The sequence below is a fragment of the Nilaparvata lugens genome, chromosome 8 (assembly GCF_014356525.2).
Source record: "Nilaparvata lugens isolate BPH chromosome 8, ASM1435652v1, whole genome shotgun sequence".
Taxonomy (NCBI): domain Eukaryota; kingdom Metazoa; phylum Arthropoda; class Insecta; order Hemiptera; family Delphacidae; genus Nilaparvata; species Nilaparvata lugens.
In genome coordinates, this window is record NC_052511.1 from 35,789,729 (window position 1) to 35,810,626 (window position 20,898).

At 34.6% G+C, this 20,898-nt stretch overlaps 1 protein-coding gene across 2 annotated transcripts in view; it reads left to right on the forward strand.

Moving 5' to 3' along the window:
- LOC111055944 overlaps positions 1 to 20,898 on the forward strand; it is an 86,727-nt gene that overhangs the window by 64,967 nt on the left and 862 nt on the right. Inside the window, exon 1 of one of the 2 annotated variants that reach the window (XM_022343249.2) lies at positions 17,220 to 17,604. The exons of the other annotated variant lie outside the window; for it this stretch is intronic. Coding sequence (XP_022198941.1) covers positions 17,526 to 17,604 — 79 coding nt within the window. The 5' untranslated portion in view covers positions 17,220 to 17,525. Of the gene's footprint in view, positions 1 to 17,219; positions 17,605 to 20,898 lie in introns of those variants that run through there. 2 annotated transcript variants of the gene reach the window in all.

Below are 20,898 nucleotides of genomic sequence, written 5' to 3' on the forward strand. Positions count from 1 at the left end.
AATGAAAAAGACTATGAAATTGTCAAAAAACCACTGATTTATTGATAATTAGAAATTAGTTCAGAGATTGACAATGGTGTAATAACCGAAACCGGTCTTTCTAATTATCAATAAATCAGTGGTTTTTTGACAATTTCTTAGTCTTTTTTCATTCAAGATAAAGTATCAATTGAAAAGTGAAAACTGTTCCTTTTTTTCTTTCAAAGATGGTTGGTTACTGGTAACTAGTTACTAGAAACTTGTGAAGGGGACTTGTATAGCTGACTTGTGCAAATTGTGCAAAATACTTGTAGAAAACTGACTAGGCTATAGTGAGGTCCACGTTATAACAGCAGTGGAGAAAGATAGGAGAACAACTTTGCCGAGCTTCTATCTTGTCAATGCCTTCTATAGACGGTAGCTGATACAGGTTTATTGATATAATATTAACTGTTTATTCTCGTTTAAAATAATGAATTATATTTCATTAAGCAAGAAATTACATTTCTCAATAATAAATTTTCATAATCAAGATGAAAATATTTTGTTAATTGATTCATAATTATACATTGTTAAAAGACGATGTGGCAACAGTGCAAAGCAAGAAAGAGATAACGCTATCCGTTTTGTTGAATGATAGACAAGGTTAGCAATATGATTGCTGATCAAGCACTGCCATTATAACGTGGACCTCACTATTATTTCAATAGCTACTAGGTTATATCAGAGACAAGAAATATAGTGCTTATGCTTATCCTTTATCTATGGTTATATCATAGGGAAACAATAGAATGAGTAGATATCCTATGGTATAGGGCGTTTATGTCGCAACTTTTACTGTAATCTCAAGCCGATAGTCCACGTAGTTCTTTCCTGTGAAGCTGTGTGACGCTTCATATTGTGCCGTTCACACACTCGCAACCGGCCAAAACGGTAAAAATAGACAATTATCTACAGTAATCGGCTTGAGTTGACAGTAAAAGTTGCGACATAAACGCCCTACACCATGGGATATCTACTTACGCTATTTGTTTCTCTAAGGTTAATCCCTTCCACTACCAAGCGGGGTAATTGGACTACCCCAACCAACATTTTCCCCATTTTTTTGTAGATAATGTTGTTGTATTTCATTGAAACCTTGAGTACTTGTTAAAAACATATCACTTTAGTTGGCTTTTCTCATAAAATCATTTCATTCCTCTTATGTTTTCAATTATTAGCAGATTTATCCTTGGGGTAACTCTATTACCCCGCTTGGTATTCCATGTCATGCAATTTTTTGGTATATTCCATCCATTATCGGAATGCATAAGATATAAATTTAATGTCCAATTATCATTTTTTCGCCAAACCTGATTCATAATGATCACTTGAAATCTAAATTTGAAAAAATTGCTTCTCTATAGCCATAATTTAATTATTTGACAACATTTCCCCTACATCTATTTGATAGAATGCTCAATTTTTTTGTCCTATCAGTTTTTGATTGAAAACATATTTTTCAACAAAAGAAATTTATTTTTAATCATATTAAAAGCTTTTGTAATGCATTTCATAGATGAATTAATTGGAAAAATATAGAATAAAGATATAAAACAGAAATCTTGTTGGGGTGACCCAGGTACCCCAGTTGGTATTCCGTGTATGTGAAGAAGGTTTGTAGTCCAAGGGTTAAACAACAGTACAACTGATAAAATATTAATTGAAAAGTGAAAACTATTTCTTTTTTCGTCTTTTAAAATGGTTGGCTACTGGGAACTAGTTACTAGAAACTAGTAATGCAACTTATGAAGGGGACTTGTTGTGCAACTTGTGCCAGTTACTTGTGACAAACTGAGTAGGCTACACGTGCCACATCACAGGCAATTGGCATTAACTGAGATCAGCAACTTCCTCCAGTGAGACACACTCCAAACTATCAGCATCGTTTCAATGGGGAGCATTGATGCTACATAATACACCAGGAATGCTGACAGTTCAAAGTGAAACTCCAGTTGACTTCGAGACTTCCCGAGTGCACTTAACTGCTTTCAGGCACGATATCGGCGTCTTAGCAGCTCTGAACAACGAACCAGAAACGGGATAAACAAGGAGGGCAGTTGGAGAATCGAGAGAGTCAGGTGACTGGAGTCTTCAGTCGAGTCCATGTCAAGAGTAGCCTGATTTCGTGAATCTGAATGTTATGAACAATTGGGTCATTTTCAAAACCAGTGACTAAGAAATATCTGAGTATAGTTCACGAATTGATGTAGCAATTTCAACATTCAATTATTCTTACATTCAGAGCCTGAATATGATTTAATAATGTAATAAAATATCTCTGAAGTGTCAATTTCAACATTCAAGTCTCTGAAATAACTCAAGCGTCTATTCAGACATCAAATGATAGGCTACGGTTCGATTTTAAACTTAAAAAAGATGACCACGAAGCAATTGCTGCATCAATCAAATGCGTTTAAAACACAATAAACGATTCACTGTGTCACACCATGCAGCTCACTGTCTCAAATTCGTCGTATTCATATCTTTGTCTAGTCACATTCTGTGGGATTATTTTCAATTGCATCTTCACAAACTTTATTTTCTAGTGAAAATTGCCTAAATACATTCAAGCATACTATAGAATTTAATAGAGAATTATTTCTATTTCCATTTTATTCCAAGCACAGCCACCTTTTTTGAATGGTATGCTACAAGGATAATGATCGCTAAGCAGTAATGACAACTGGCCAGCCTGAGTTGAAAGTAGTGAAAAGTCTAAATAAATAATATTATATAAAGTAATAATAAATAAAGATACATTACAATGCAATCAAGCCAGCTGACAGCTCTCTTATATTGAATGATTATTGTAGACACTTCATCACAGTTTTGTCAATACAATTCGTTGGGCATGCATTCATTACAGTTGGCTGTGATTGTGTGATAGAGGTGCCAAATTAAATCGAATTTACTTTAGAGATACTTGTCATTTGTGATTTACACGTTTTTATCGACTCAGGTTTTACTTACTTTTCAGTTACTAATTCATTAAGATTTTAATCACAAATCTGAACAATCCATCCTAGTTTTCATGCGTATTATACAACAAATAACGTCCTAAATACAGTAAATTGATGACAAAGCTAGTCTATGCTTTTCCCCCACTAAATACAGAATTATGAATAGCTACAAATAACAACTCCTAGTTATTATAGGAGAATCTTCTCTTTTCTTTGTAGACTAGTTCGTGGATTATGTTGGAAAATCTGAACTTTCTGATACAATTATTACCATGACTATTGTACAGCAAATAACGTGCAAATAAATAAGCTATTCTATGCCCCTATGCCCCGCTAAAATCCAACTCAGGCATAAAAGTTGAGTCACGGCATTAGAGACTCTCGAAACAATGCGACAAAACAATAGACTCGGCTTAGGACTCGCTAAGTCCCTAAGCTCCACCGGGGCATCCCGTACTTTATCTGATGATAATACGCGAAGTCCGTTGCGTGCTTACTCTGTACGGTACCCAAAGTGCGTGAAGTCTCAGCTTCGTGCTTAGTTCGTGAAAAGTCCTCTACTTAATATTCCTTCGCAGGGCGGAGTTGTGTTGTCTTTCTGCGTCTTGATGATTGAATAATAGCTCAAACTGCGTTATTACTAGGCCTACTGTTGTTTCAAGCTGTTTATTATTACTGTATTACTGAATATTTTGCCTACATTAAATTTGTCCACGATCGATGAAGATTGGTGTGGTCTAATTTTCTAGAAATTTCAAATTATGTGGGGTATTTATTTATTTAGCGTATGGCAGATACACCACACATATAATGCTTATAAGTCTCAAATGCCTACATATACACTGTATATTTCCAATTCTTTAAGATATTGTGTGTTTTCGGTCAGGAGAACATAAGTTTGTCTGAATGCCATCATTTGCTAGTCCATTTTAGCGTTACCCAATGTGCACAATGGAGGCGAACTGACGTTAAACAAACATATTTATGTAAAAAATATTATTGCCGGAACATTTATAGGTAAAAGAAGGTTGAAACTCAATTTTTATTCTTATCAGAAAAAGAAACATTTTCAAAATTATCTTCAACATCAAAAATATCCAAAATTGCTTCAAATTGTAATTTATCACATGAAAACAATCCAAATATAGGATTTCTGTTTGAAATTGATGTGGGGTAGTATTGTTTATAATATTACTTTATCATGGTTCTGAATATTGGAAAGCTCTCGATGTTTAATTTGATTGGAATTGGCGTTGAAGAATTTTGAAGATTCATGATTATTAGGGCTATCATTGTTTGAATATGTCAGTTACAAAAGTATTACGGAGAATTAGGAGGATTTAAGCCCCGTTGCAAAGAAAAAAACTGTTACATTTCAACTGTGATATTCAAGTGGTAACGTTCTCTGCTTCTGTGATTGGTTCTCGTGGCATTTAACCTCCATTCATTCAACCTTAAAATTTAATTGACCAAGCGGAGTAAGGTCTAAGATTCAAGTCAACGGTTTGGCATTTCTCTTAAATGTTCAAATGTTTATATGTTGCGCATTTAGGGCGAAGCCCGGTAATAGATCCTTATGAAATTTGACAGCTATGTTCCTTTTTAAATTGCGCGTCGACATAATTATGTACAAGGTTTTTGGAAATTTTGCCACTCAAGGATAATATAGAAGGAAAAAGCAGCCTCCTCCATACGCCAATATTAGAGTGAAAATCAGACCATAGAATTATTCATCATGAATCAGCTGACAAGTGATTACACAGATGTGTGGAGAAGCCAGTCTATTAGTTTATTTGTATAAGGTCTATAGTTTCAATCGAAGACCTTAAAGAGGTGTATATATCTTTGAGCTGGGTTCACAAAGGGAGTGACAAAAGCAGTAAGAGAGGAAAGAGGAGAGAGAAGAGAAGGGGGAGAGTAGATAAGAAATTTGATTTGAATAGACGTTGTGATCGAGTTGAAAACTTAATAAAATCGACAAGAGAAGAGAAATTAGGGCAGAGTAGAAAAGTGAAGAAAGGGCTTGGCTGAGAAGAAGGAAAGAAGAAGAAAATGAAAGTTGATTGGCGTCAATTTGTTTGGTTTTTTTATTGGATTCTGACACGCAAAAAGTATTTAGTTTGGAACACGTAATGCAAGTTACAGCCAAAGAATATAATTAAATTCAACAAACTTTATTGTAACATTTACCAAATTCCTAATTCTATCCACTAGATTCTCATACAAATAGTAATACTCAGTTCTAGATTGTTGCTCTTCCAGTATTGAAATGGGTGGAATACTGTATTGCTTTTTCCAAATATCAACATGCATTCGGATTTCGAAAAATGGTGAAAATCACAGATTCGGTGATCATGTCAACGGTGAATAATAGGGGTTAAATGATCAACATTAAGGAAAAAAGAAGTGCAAAGAAAAAGGATGAAGAGAAGGCGGAGCATAGTTTAAAACGATAACTAAGAACAAAGGGTAGGGAACAAAAAGAAGTCAGAGAAGAGCAAACAGCTAAGAAAATTTGATTGGAGTAATGCGGTGATCTGTTCTCAATAATCAACTAAAGGGATCTAAAAACTGAAGAAAAGTGCTAACATAATGATTACAAATCAGTTCATATTCAAAGAGAATTTACTTTTTCACAATACAACAAAGAAAATCAAGAATGATTAAGGAAGAGAAAAAGAAGAAGAGAATCCGTGATGGAAAAAAGAAAAAGGAGTGATTGGAGGGAGAAAAGATAAGGGAATTTGATTGGCATAAACGCAGCGATCGTTGAGAAATTACAGGACAAATTACCTAACAAATTGAGGTACCATCACAAACACCACAGATAGGGGAGGTTAATAGAGTGGGAGAGAAGGGTGTCAAGTCAGGGTGGCCAGACGGGAAGGTAAATTAGGAGTGGTAGGGGAAAGGTGGAAGATGATAACAGAGAGTATATGTATGCAGATCGTTTTGGAGTGTCATAGAAGGGGGTGGGGTTTATTGGCAAGGGGTAGGACTGGAATTCATAGCATCTGCAAGAGAGGAAATTACATTAACATCAGATACCGATCCTGGTTAAGGGATGAAGGAAGAGAGAGTGAGAGAGAAAGTAGAGGAGAGACAGGAAGGAAGAGAGATAGTGGGTGAAAACGGTGAGTGAGAGAGGGTTGAATGAAGGAGTAGCGAGTGAGAAAGATATGGGAGAGAGAAAGGGTGAGAGTGAAGATAAAGAAAGAAAGAAATAGAGTGAGAGAGTGTGTGAGTGAGGGAGATGGAGACACAGAGAGAGAAAGTGACTGAGTGGGAGAGAGAGTGTGAGAGAGAGAGTCTCATACAAAAGCTTCACTCCTGTAAGCCTTCCTTCCTTGGATGCTCTTATACCGTCGCTGACTTGCCAACTTAAATTTGCTTGTCTACTGTGATTTATTGGTTGAATGGCGTTGGAGAAAGAGAGAGGAGGAGGAGATTGACAGGGAGAAAATTAGAAGATAGGGGGTGAGGCGGAAGATGGGAAGGAAGGAAGATGTGTAGAATGGAAGAGTGGTGAGAGGAGAAGAAATAATGGAAGGCGATGGAGACTCAATATGAAAGAAGATGAAAAATTAGAGGATGTTGAATATGGGAGAATGGAATATGGGATGAGACATATTAAACATATGAAATATATTAATGAGAAGGATGATTCATTATTGATGAAGATGAGGAAGGGATAGGAGAAGTGGTGAGGAAGATAGGGAGGAAATGAAGACTTAAGATGGAAGAAGATGAGATGAAAAATGGAAGGATGTTGAATATGTGAGAATAAAAGATGGGAAGGGACAAAACATATTGATGAGAAGGATGATTCATCAATTAATGAAGATGAGGGAGGAATAGGGGAAGCAGTGAGGAAGATGGGAAGGAAGGAAGATGCGTAGAAAGAAATGAAAAAAGAAGGTAGGAGACAGAGAAAGTCAATGGAGACTCAAGATGAAAGATGATGGAAATTAGAGGGTGTTGAATATGCGAGAATGAAATATGGGAAAAGGAAAAACATATTAATGAGGAGGTTGATTCATCAATAAATTATGAAGATGAGGGTGGGACTGGTGAAGCGGTGAGGAAGATTAGAGGGTAGGAAGAAATAGAAAGAAAATAAAGGAAAGGAAATGGGGACTCAAGATGGGAAAAGATGAGATGAAAATAAGGATGTTGAATACGAGAGAGTAAAAGATGAGAAGAGAGACGGAAAACTTATGAGTTGGAAAGATTATTCATTAATAATTGATTGACTGATGTTGAGAATGCTTGGAACCTAGAGTATGAGCGGGGAAGGCGGAGTAATGGGATGGAATTGAAGAAGAGGAAGTGATAATAACTTGAAAAAAGGTGGAAAATAGGATAAATGAAATTAAGAAAAGAATAATTAGAAAAATGAAAATAACAAGAAAAATACAGTAAATACTGGATGAATGAGGTTGGGATACAGAGAAAAGAGAATTTCCTCAAGAATGTAGTAGAAGATGGTTTTGTTGGGACAAAGAAGGAGGAACGAAAATCAAGAAAATCAATAATTTGGACGTCCCAAGCAAATTTTTGGTCGGTAATAAGTTGAAAAGAGAATAATTTATTACAGAAGCAGACAAGTGGAGAGGCTTTTAAATGATAGTGTGATATCTGATATTGCTTTTTAAATTAAGTTTGTTTTTTGGTCCTTCAAAATTATTTCTTCAATAAGTGAATATTAGGTACCTATTTTAATTGCTATTAAAAGGTACAAACTTCTTTCTCTTAAAATAGTGAAGAAGTGTGAAATATCTCTTCTATGTTTGGTCTTGAAACATCTAAATTAATAAATCTACTTTGTGAAAACAATTAAGGACTAAAAATTTTGTGAAGTGAACTACGACAAGACCTATTTCGGACTATCTGTTGCCTTATCTAAATTTGGGAGAGAAAAAGCACAAGGTTACCTTATTTTTCTCTCCCTATCATTTCAATGAAGTACTTATTGTATGAATCGATAAAGAATATCATACTTGGTCGTTAAGAATATGTTTGATACCATCACAACACCATTCATGATAATCACTTTTCAAAGCAGCAAATTTTTTTATACAACTGTTGACTTGTCTGTTTATTCCAATACGGAGTCAAGCAGAGAAGACAAATTATGTTTGAGGCGTAATTTAGTTTTGAATGAAAAAGACTGAGAAATTGTCAAAAACTTAGTTTATCAGAGATTGACAATGGTGTAATAACCGAAACCGGTCTTTCTAAGTATCAATAAATCTGTGGTTTTTGACAATTTCTTAGTATTTTTCATTCAATATGGATAATTACCACAATATCAACTTCTCAACTACACAAAAAGTAATTTAGTTTCCTGTAATATTCTCACGACAAGCAGGAAGATGGTATCGAATTTTTCGAAGAATTTGCAGAGTTTTTGCTTCAGGAGAATATTGACATAGAAAACAATGAAAATGTAGTCAATTATCAAGCTCGTAAGTTTTTGGAAGCAGTGATACTTTTCTTTCTTATTATTTTTACAAGGAAGCACAGATCGAGAGAGAAAATCCAAGGCTACTCCTTGTAATATGTATTTCTCTCCCAAATCTATATAATATTTTAAAAGTCCGAAATAGGGTTCTGATTCCACTTTTTCAAAATTTGGTCCATTCTCACTCAAAAACAACAGATACTTTGTTTCAAGTTGCTCAAAATGCTCAAATTGCTCAAATTTCAAATGCTAAAAATTCATTCAACGTTTTTTTTCTTGGCGTGTATGATGGGTGGAGGATCAAGTAGCTTTTAGTATCAATCATTATTGTAGGATGAGAACAGTTCAACTCAAAAGTTTAAGGTTCTATTTTCATTTATTTTCATATTTTAGAACAGCGTACCGCGAAAAGTGGAAAACTTTCTACGATTAGGTACGTACTCATTGTAATAAATAATAAATCAAATGGAACTTCAAAAGTTTGATCACCAAACATAACAAACTGAGAACCACTGCTCCAAACCAATAATATTCATGAAAAAAACACCATACAAATAAACTCAATCGCCGTGAACAATATGTGCGATACCTGAAAAATACGATACCCCTTTTTTTTAGATGGTGATGATATTTGTCGGTATGGAAGAGTTGCATTGAGGAAAGGCTGTATTGAGGAAAGAGGCATTTGACTGAATAGGAACAATTTTTCACTCATTTCATGGTTGAGAGGAGTCAGAAAAAGAGGGGTTGATAGTGAGAGAGATAGGGGGTGCATGTATTCCTAGAGAGAGAGAGAAACAGTGGAAGAGTGGGAGGAAGTGAGACAGGCTGAGAGAAAGAGAAAAGAGAGAGAAAGAGCGAGAGAGTGTGAGTGACTGGTGACTGGTTAAGAGAAAGAGAAAAGGGAGAGTGAGAGAGAAAGAGAGAGATGTTGAGAAGATATAGATAGAGAGAAAAGAGAGTGTAAGAGTGATAAGGTGGAAAGAGAGGAAGAGAGGACATGAGAGAGTGAGGAAGGAGCCTGAGAGTACTTTTTGTGAGGCAGAGAGCTATAAGAGTGCTCCAATGTGTCCAAAGCTGTAAGGCATCTAGCGAAATAAAACGGTGATAAATGATCGGACATGCTCACATTCGGCGGATGGTTTGACCTGGGAGAGAAAGAGTGAGTAAATGGAAGATGAAAGAGAGGAGAGAGAGAATGAGAAGAAGGAGTTGAAAGACAGAAGTAATGACATGAGTGATAGAAGAAATAGAAGACTTGAGTATACCAAAGAATACTTTCACTTCATTGGATAATACTCATTGAGTACCTGAGAGGAAGAGGGAGTGAGTAAGAAAATAGAGAGAGAATGAGTTGGAGGGTGAGAAAACATTGATAAGAAGAAAGAAGAGGACAATAATAGCGGGAAAGAGGGTGAAGGAAGAAATAGAAGATTTGAGTATACAAAAGTATGCTACAACTTCATTGGAGAATACTCATAGAGTATCTGGGAGGGAAATAAATAGAAGTGAAAAAATAGAGAAGGAGCGTGATAAAACATAGATAAGAGGAACAAAAGGAACATGAATAGTGGGAAAGGGATAGAGAGAAGTGATAGGTGAGGAGCTGAGGAGTGTTGTATGATTGAAAACAAAAAATGATGAGGAGAGGGGAGAGAAGAAATGTTACTAGTAGCTCTGTGAATAGTAGACCTCGTGCAGTTATAAACCGCAGCCTCCTCTTATACTGTCCATCAGAGTAAACCCTGTCTGTAAATCGTGTCGGCGACTTAAGAATCGATAAGAATCTATTACCGCGTTTCACCGTAAATGCGCAACATATAAACATTGAAACACAAAGAGAAATTCCAAACCGTCGACTTGAATCTTAGACCTCACTTCGCTCGGTCAATAAAAAATAAGAGTGATTGCATTGGTGTGATAGGAAATCATGGAGAAAAGAAAGTAATACAATAATGAGGTGAGTTGGATGAAATGAGATAAAACTTGCCTCATAAGAAGTTAAGAATAAGCGAATGTAGGTAGGAGAAAATCAAAAATATTATAACGAAGAATAATCAAAGAAAAAGAATAAAGTCAATGGACATAGAGGGAGGATTGACAGAATAAATAAGAGAACAAAGAAATGTGATCCCGGGATATTGGAAACAAATTGGAATAAAATGATGATGAGAGACGAAAATAGGATGATAAAAATGGGGGGGGGGAAATGCTTAGAAAAGGGTGCTGATAAGAGTAAAAATGTTCAAGATGAGAAAAGGAACTGTAGAGAATAATGGGTGAATTTGGAAGATTCTCATTTAGATAAGTCCTCACTCAAGAGAAAATCGTTTATGGAGAAATACTTTTACAAACATCACTTGAGTCTACAATAGTATTGTCTTGTGTTGACTTACTCAACTACATTGAACTGAACTGTCCAATGAGTTCAACTTTTCAACTGTTCAATCATAAACTTGAGTGATTTGTTGTGATTTTTTTCAATTATTATAATTGTTTGAAACTAGGACATTCATTTCGAATCACTCTGTAATTATTAGTGATAAGGTATAATCACTTCCGAGCTGCATTTTTTCTAAATTAATATTTCGACTCTTGTAGGTGGATCATTTTGTTAGGAGATTCTTTAGAAACAACAAGAGAATCATGAGTTGAGAATAGGATATCGGTATGGTGAGAAGGATAGAGAGCAGAAAAATATGAGAAACGAGGAGGCACGGAATGAAAGAAATAAGATTGATGATAAAGGAAGGAGACAAATTTGCACAGCTTTCACGCTCCACCACCTCCTCATTCTCACAAATTCCAATTTCGCATCATCCCCTCTCTCTCACAATTCTACCTTTCGCATCATCCCCTCTCTCTCACACATTCTACCTTTCGCATCATCCCCTCTCTCTCACACATTCCACCTTTCGCATCATCCCCTCTCTCTCACACATTCTACCTTTTGCATTATATGCTCTCTCTCACACATTCTACCTTTTGCATCATTCCTTCACTTCTACCTTTTGCATCTTCCCCTCTCCCCTCTTCGCCCGATCTCCCTCACACATATTCTATCTTTCGCATCATCACCTCCCACACACTCTCTCTCTCACGCTGTCCACCTTTCGCATCATCCCCTCTTTCTCACACATTCTACCTTTTGCATCATATTTCCTCTCTCACACATTCCACCTTTCGCATCATCCCCTCTCACTCACACATTCTAACTTTTCCATCGACTCCTCTCTCTCACACATTCTATCTTTTGCATCTGCCTCTCTTCCACAGTAAATCGTATTTCCTTACTTCATTGTTCCTCAAACCGTGGATCCCAGAACTCAAACCGTTCCTGACAGTCAAATAGAAGGTTTCTAAAGCTCCTCTCTGACACCATTTTGAATACTACAATGACTATAGTCAAAAATCTACTTCGAACTGTCAGCAAACTTCGAAAATATCATCAATGCCTACCATCCAAACAATGATGTCAGTTTGAAGTGACTCTCACTCATAGAACAAGAATGCAAAACAAAGACTCTGATTAATAAGCCTGCTATTCCGTTAATACTGCTTCGGAGTGATATTAATTTCATTCGTGAGTTGCTGTGGATTTAAACGCTATCATTTATTCTGAAACTCTTGCCGTTCTTAGAATTATTAGGGCAGACAAAGATGACAATTCAGGCTTCGAAATATGTTCTGTGTAGTACAGTATGCGTCCCGTATCTTTGACTCCGTGACTTTGAAACCGCATTATAGGCAAGGTATGGTTCGTGGGGTATTGCTCTTGGCTTTCCAAAAACATTAGCCTTCAGAAACTCTAGATGGAGAATTTCCCAACAGAGCTTCCGTGGAGGAAGCTCCACACAGAGATTCTTCATAAATGAGAGATCTGCAACGTATCACCAACAATGAAACTAGCTTATTGAACGAGTGTCAGCTGATAGGCTGTGTTGTTCTAAAAGCATGTAACTCCAAAAAACTCCTGTATCTTTTCGGATGCAACACGTTGCTTTCGAGAAGATACAGAAGAGCATCTGTTGCTTATGGGAATATACATTTTCAGAGATGTTCGATGTTTTTGAACGGGTAGTATTGTAGTCTAGTGGCCCTACACCGATAGGCAAAGTCACAGGACCCTGGCGTAGTAAAGGTGATATTGGGGTCAATATCCATATCAATGAATTGCACAATTCAAAATTATACTAATTTGCCACACTCAAGTAAATTAGATATTGATTATGGTGTGTTAAACAAAACATGCTTTTTAATAAATGAATTTTTTTTCATTTCACGAAGCACAAACACTAAGAACTAGTAGAACTCTAAGAGAGTAGTTTACATACATTTCGATTGTCGGCCGATACTTAGAATATTGCCCACCGATTGGTTGAGATTCGAATGTTGATGAGAGTCAGCCAGTCATACTCTCAACCGTATTAAACTTTTACTTCCTGACAATATCAAAGTAAATCATCTCTCGGTTTATTGTGATAATGTACCAATGAATAAGTTGGATCGGCAATATATAAGGAACGAGTAGGTAACCCGTGCACCGCAAAGGTCTAATTAAGAGCCTGACTAACCGAAAACTTCACGTTAAGAAATCTTGAAGAATTCAAAATAGGCCTATAACCATCCTTGGTGAATTGAGAATTTCGAGTTTATCAGTTGAGTAGTTTAGACGGGGGGAGGGCTTCACGATAGGAGACTCAGAGGGAGAACCAGGAAAAGATGGCTGGATGAGGTGCTGAATGATGTTAGGAGTTTGGGAGTAAGGGGATGGAAAGGCCTAGTCAACGATGGAGATGCGTGGAGGTTGATAGTTGCGGAGGTCAAGGCTCACCATGAGCTGTAGCATAGCCACCTCTAATACAAGGCCACGGCCTACGATGTCGCAACGTCGCAGTGCAGGCCTACAATCTAATACATGATTGGTAAAAAATATTTTAAAAAATACCAGCTGATCTTTTTCACCAACCATGTATTGGATTCTAGGCCTACACTGCGACATTGCAATATCGTAGGCCGCGGCCTTGTATTATAGGTGGTTATGGCTGTAGCGTCATATAAGAAGAAGTTCAGACGTGATTATGTCATTCGTGAATTTTCTATCCCGTACGTTTATAAGCCAACTATTTCCTTTATTATATTACACAAGATATGAGATAATAGTATTCTGGTGATTTTGAATTTCCACAATATCTATAGAACTACAAAGGAGTTGAAACTTCGAGTTTTCGCACATGAAGTCAGCAGCACAATATACACGTAGACTCAATTTAGCATCCAATCCACCAAACAAACCCAAAATTTGGTCCCCAGAACCCGAATCTCGGATTCCCGAGTTCGAGTACGGGTGTTGCTCTAATGTTACCGCAAGTATTCGGACTGTACTCGAGCACACTCGAACACACTTGGGCACACTCGAGCACAGAGCGGGAAATGCTCAAACTTCCGCCGCCACAATAATTATCTGCGCCAGAAGTATCTTGATTGAAGCAGTCATTTCCTAGACATCTGCTTAATTACGTTTCAAACTCTGCATGGGAGAGGAAAGGAGATACAATGAAAGAGAGAGTGGAATATAGAAGGTAAGAGAGAGAGAGAGAAAATGAGAGATTGAAAGAGATTTATTGTAATGAGAGGGGGGATGGAAAGATGAATAAGAGAAAGAGATATATCGAAAGAAATATTTGAAACAAGGGAAAAAGAAATGGTGAGAGAAAGTCTATCACAAAATGAATGAGTAAGAGATAGATATAAAATAAGGAAGATATTATGAAGTGAGAGAAAGTGATATGGTACGACGGGGTAGATGAAGTAAGTAAGTAGATATAGAGAAATGAAATGAGTAAGAGCAGAGAATAATCATTCCCAGCCATGCATACAATAAATTGGTTATTCTTTTGTAACATTTAAGATTTCTCCATCTATGCAGAATACAATATCATTCAATAAGCATATTATTTTTATACTTTGTTATTTTGTCCAATAGCTTATAATTCAGCTGAATATCATAATGAATTTGTTAATTTGACCTGAGTGCATATTGAACGATGAAAAGAAAAAAATTGTGGTAACTGTAATATTATATTGTTCAATGGCTACTAGTCTACATGAATTGGAACAGTTTGAACAGATAATCAATAGTATTAGATAATTTTCCTCAAGATATTCTCCCCATTGATACTCGGCCAAAGGAAGGAATAGGATATGGAATGAAATGGAGATGAGAAAAGAAATTTATTGAGATGGAATAAGGGTGTAAAGGAAATCGAAAAATGAAGGCAGTAGACGTAGAAATAGAGATAGTGTAACAGAAAGAACAAAAGTGCATTTGTGAAAGAGAAGGAAAAAGTGAGCCAGAGATTGATTGATTGATTTATTTCCTTCCCTTATGGCGGAGTTGGGACTACTGGTCCTCTCTTCCACACAAGAGAGAGAAAAAGAGTATGATTGTCGGAGAGAGTAAAAGAAAGGAAGACAGAAAAAATAGAATAGAAGAGTAACATAGACTGACAGAAAGAGTAGAAGAGAGAGATGAATTGTGAGAGAGAAAGTTGATGAGAGAAAGAGAGTGTGTGATAAAGTGAGAGAGAACCACACACGGACTGACAATCGGAGTTTAGCAGCACATGAAATTCATTAAACTGCTATAATTACTTCACCTTTCGACTACAACTGCTTTGAATTAACTTTTGAACTTGCAGTGATGAGTTTTGTGGGTTCAATCACCTCTCTAATACAGATGCTTTACACTCAGATTCACTTCACACTGTCAGCCTGCCTTCCAATGGTATCAATATGTTTTCTATTTAACTTATGATGACAGCACAACGAAAATCTCACTATAGTAGTAGGCAGAGTAATCTAAAGTGAGTTTCAGTTCAATCTGTCAGCATTTCTTATGTATAACGTCAATGCTTCCCATTCAACCAATGCTGACAGTATAAAGTAAATCTTACTATATATTATATATGATGATAGATATTTAAAAAAATATATATTTGACATTATAATAGATATTTGATGTTCAATTATAGTCGATATTTAATATTTGATGGCAGGCTCATAATTTTCATTATGTCAAACTCAGTTGTAATAGTATATTTCGCACCTAGGGCCGAAAATGAGACTTTTCCGGCTCGAAATCGGGTTTTAAGTCCGAGGCCGAAGGCCGAGGACTAGAAAAGATTGAGAGCCGGAAAAAAATTTTTGCCCATGGTGAGAACGTTATTTTTCGCCACACAGAAAAATAAACAATATAAATATGAGAATAATTTATTGTTTATTAGGCACTTCCGAAAGCAAAGGAAGGTCATAGCACTAGCAAATCTGGTATTATTATAAATGTTTTAATAATTGAATAATAAACACAAATAATGAAAGTTTTTGATCAGCTGTTTTAGCACACTTGAAATTTGGCCAATCTGAATGTCAACATCAACAATGCTTGTTGTCATCGACTTCGGAAGTTTAGGTTACAAGTTCTATCCCACTCTGAGAATCGAATTTGAATAGTTTATAATATTTATATCTTATCTGAATTTCATTCATCCAAATAAAATGATATTATATTATTGCAGAATACTTTATTCAATTCTAGAAGCATAAACTGATTCCGTTCATAAACTATTTGTAAAAACGTTCAGCACCATGGATATTGCCCAAGTAGTTCGAAAATTATCCACCAGGTTTCGTGATAAACGATTAAACGCAGGTTTAAGTTTAGATTCTATTATACTCTGAAAATTGAATTTGAATAGTTTATAATATTTTATTTGTATTTCATTTATCCAAATAGAATGATAGTATCTTATTGCAAATTACTTTATTCAATTCTAGAAGCATAAACTGATTCAGTTTCATAAACTATTTTGTAAACACGTTCACATCAAATCAGAATCAGCTGACTTCAAGGTTATTTTACAGCCCTAGGGCCGTAAAAATTTTACCGGCCTGGTCAGAAAACAATCATTTTCGGCCTCCATATGACGCACGTAAACCAGCTTATTACATCCAAGTGGGGCGAAAAATAAATTTTTTGCTATACCTCGTTTATTAGGCCTAGGTAAGATGTAGTTAGCGATGTAGTGTAGAGAGTTTGGAGTTGATTTGATGCAGTAGGAGATCATTCTCATCAAATTTGATTGTAGATGGAATAAAGCCTGGACTTGTTGATCTTCGGTTATGCAGTGAGTTGTTGAATCAAAGAATAAATTTTGATGAATAGTTAATGACTGATAACAGAGGAAACTTATACCGTATGTTTGTTAAAACTTTGAACTTATAAGATTGTTTTATTATTAATAAAAATAGAAGTTAACTGAACATTTCATTTTACTTCTACTACTGTACTATGTCAAGTTTAATTATTAAGTTATTTACTTAATCTATTGTACCCTGAGTATTTAGTATAATTTATAATTTTGTTTCTGTTTTGTATAGTTAAATTTTCATTTGGTTTCATTTTATTTTATTGATGTAATGTGCTTTTTTGGCGAAATAAATTCAATTCAATTCGAAAAAAATTAAATACCATTTGATAATGGCTTCATATAGCCGAAACATGTTGTGAGGAAACAATTTTTAGAAAGGGTACTCAGATTTCTAATTTTATTTATTCATGTCCCTTGTTGCCCTCACGAAAAAAAGATTCTATGTTCATAGTTGTACACAAACTTGAAAAATGAATAAATAAATAAATCCTGTGATAGGATTTTGCTAAAGATTGATTAAGAACGAAAAAAATTGCATTAACCAAATTGCATAACAATCAGATTAGAACTAAACATTCAATTATTGCATCTGTGTCTCATTTATTGAAGATGAGATAACACCATATCAGTCTCAAAAAATGTCTGTATTTCACATTGACGTGAGTGCTTTGAGTGAAAACCTTTCAAGTGGACAATATTTAGAAAAACTGATCAAGGAAAGTTTGTGGGAAACGTTGAGTGGGTTGAGATAAAATTTATTGTTTGTCAAATATAAGAAGATAATGCAGTCTTGAATGTCGAGATTGTTTTGAATTTTGCTCATTCAGGCTCTGTAGAATCAGTGAGTGACTTGTCTGTGAAACAGTGAGAATGTTCTCTTTAGTGAAGTTTCTTTTAGTTTTATCATTGATAGTAGTGAGCGTCTCTGCTGCTTCTTTTCAGAGCCTTGGTGAGTCATTGAATATGAAATCATCATTGGTAGGTCATCAATTATTGATGATAATTTCCAACTGTACCATATTGAATGAGAAAGACTAAGAAATTGTCAAAAAACCATTGATTTATTGATAATTAGAAAGACCGGTTTCGGTTATTACACCATTGTTAATCTCTGATAAACTTTGACAATTTCTTACTCTTTTTCATTCAATATGAATAATTACCACAATATCAACTTCTTAACTACACAAAAAGTGAAACTGTACCATAGCTACAAATCTTGTTCACAATAATTAGACTACTGTATTTGATGAATTGTTGATCAATATTTTGCAATGAAAATAGCTCAATATTAGAAAACTTTAATACAATAATTTTAAGAACTTATAATTCTTCGAATAATTAGATGTTGAGATATTTATAATCAATATTGGTTCAAGAAACCAAAAATATTGTTTCAATAATTATTAACAAATAATAATAATAATATCGAGTGATCTGGCTGGCTCAGGTCTAGAGTCAGAATTTTCAGGTCGTAACTGATCAATTTCAGGGTCAGGGTTCGGACGACTGCTTCTTAGGCAGCCGGGACCGACGATTTAACGGCTCAATTAACAATTTCTTGGTTTAAGTATTCATGTATAACATGTATTGTAACTAGTATTCATGTATTCATGTAACTAGGATGTTTATGATTATTTCATGAAATAATGAGAGAGATAATATTTCTAAATTCTATAATCCTCGACAAAAAAACTTATTCACAGTAGTTTTGCTAGTTTAATTTATCATTTCTGAAACGATGCTACTTGAAGTCATTCGCAATCATTCGATTTTTCTGAAAGAAAACACTTGTTCTAGGCCTACTGAAATTACTGTACTGAAACACAATAAAATTATCAAGTACTGAATTGACCTGATTATTTTGCCAGAAGACAATAATTTCGTCTGGCGTCCAATGTGATTTCGGTTGATGACTCATGTCTGGTAGATTATTTATTTATTATTCATTCCATTTATCATATAAAACACTATAATCAAAATATAATTTATTATGACCATGTAGGAGAAACTAGGCTGAGCCTGTACCATTTCTCTTCGAAATTTTGATGAAAATATTGGTTAGCGACAGCATAGAATACTGTGATGCGAATCCCTTTCCATGGTTAATGAAGAAAATTCATAAAATACGAATTATAGAGAGTTTTTGCATACAAAACTACGAATTATACAGTTCGAGTATCACCCATCCTCGATTTTACTACGAAATACCGAGTGGACCAAAATACTTCGCTTTACTACGAATTGTAGAGGCTTTTCCAAGTAACTGAGCTTCCACTACGAAAATAATTATAGACTATTACGAATTATTAACGTCTGAATTATCAATGCTCTACTGTATAATATAGTACAAATATATATTTTATTCAAATCTATATTCTCAGATTGTGATTTGGTGTGGAAATTGAAATGGACCTAACCTATGTATAATATATTTGGACAATTTGAAACTTAATTAGGAAACTCGAAAAGCTTTAGGCAGAGAAATCTCCTATAATTCCTTTTCCTTTCCTTTTTCCTTTTTCCTTCGTCCTGGTACCCCCAGAAGAAGGGAGTTTATTATAGAAAATATAACAAACAAAAATGAAAAATACACTTATAAAAAGAAATCTTACAAACAAAACAAATGAAGAATAATAAAAAAAAAAGCAAGAATGACAAAAGATAAGAAGATTCCCTTTCAGTAGAACATTTCAAATATTACAAACCAGACGAATTATAAATTCTCCAAAACCTTCTAAAGAAGGTTTGACTGGAGGAGTCAAGTTTTACATTATATTAAAAAAAACCATAGAAATAGTACATTGATACAATCAATCTTGATACAATCAAAATTAATTGATACATTGATAATAATTCATTTAATTGTATTGTGTAGCAATAAAATAATAAAACAATGGGATTTCAGTTGTTGCTTATCACAAACAATAATACACAAGAAAAAATATATATAAAAAAAGAAAGAATTTATGAAAATCATTCAAATTCACTCAAATTATTTAACAGAAAGTGTTTCATCTTATTCTTAACAATTGAAATTCTATCCAGACCAATTAAATCATCTGGCAACTCATTGAAAATAGTTGGTACAACATTACTAAGTTCACATTTACCATGATAATTATTGTATTCGGGCACAATAAACCTCTTATAAGCAGCACCTTGTCTTCGCTCATGCAAAATTCTACTTGACATTTTAAAGTTATTAGAAAAATAATTATTTAATAAGATATCATATCTGAAAAGCTCGTTTACAGGAAGAATGCTATATTTTTTAAACAAATTTGGCTTAGGGTAACTCTCTTGTTTTGAATGAACTATTTTCAGCAAGGAATTTTGTAATCTCTTAACTCTATCAATTTCATAGCCACTTGCATTACCCCAAACATTGACACCGTATCTTACTACGGATTCAGCTAGGGCTTTATAAACAACTATCAATGTCTTCTTTGAGACAGATCGCTGTAAGTTATATAAACCAAATAGACATGAGCGAAGACGCTGGCATACACTATCAATGTGAGGACCCCACTTTAAACAATCATCAATGAAAATACCTAGATACTTTTGAATTGTAACTTGTTTGACCTTTTCATTACAAGTACAAGGAGTTCCAAAGTTATTCTCATGTAGACAATTCAAGGAATGCATAGTAATATTAGTGGACTTTGAGGTTTGACGTGGCGGTCTCATATGCATACAAGTGGTTTTTTTAAAATTCAAAGTCAAGCCATTATCATGATAATTATATTTGTAATGAATTAGTTATGCATTTAAAAAATCACAATTTAATCCCTTCAGCTCAATTTGGATTCCAACGCGACAAATCAACTGGTCAGCTTTTATCCCAATTATGTAACTATATAAATAATAAATTAAATAAGAATTACCATGTTTTAATATTATTTCTAGATTTCAAGAAGACAGAATTAATAATAATAATAATAATTATAATAATAATAAAATTATTAAAATAATTATTAATAATTATAATAATTAATAATGCTATTATTAATTCTGTGCTTTAGGCAATAGCCTGTTTTTTTCTTTCTCGATCATTGTATTGTATGTGCTAACCAAATAAATAAATAGTACTTTTGCATCCAGCACTGTCTGTTTATTGAAGCTCACGAACCTTCAAAAAATATCCAGTATTCTAGTATTCATAATAAATTAAGTATTTGACTATCATGTTCGAAATACTGTATTATTCTAAATGATAGATAAGTATGATTCGGTCTGA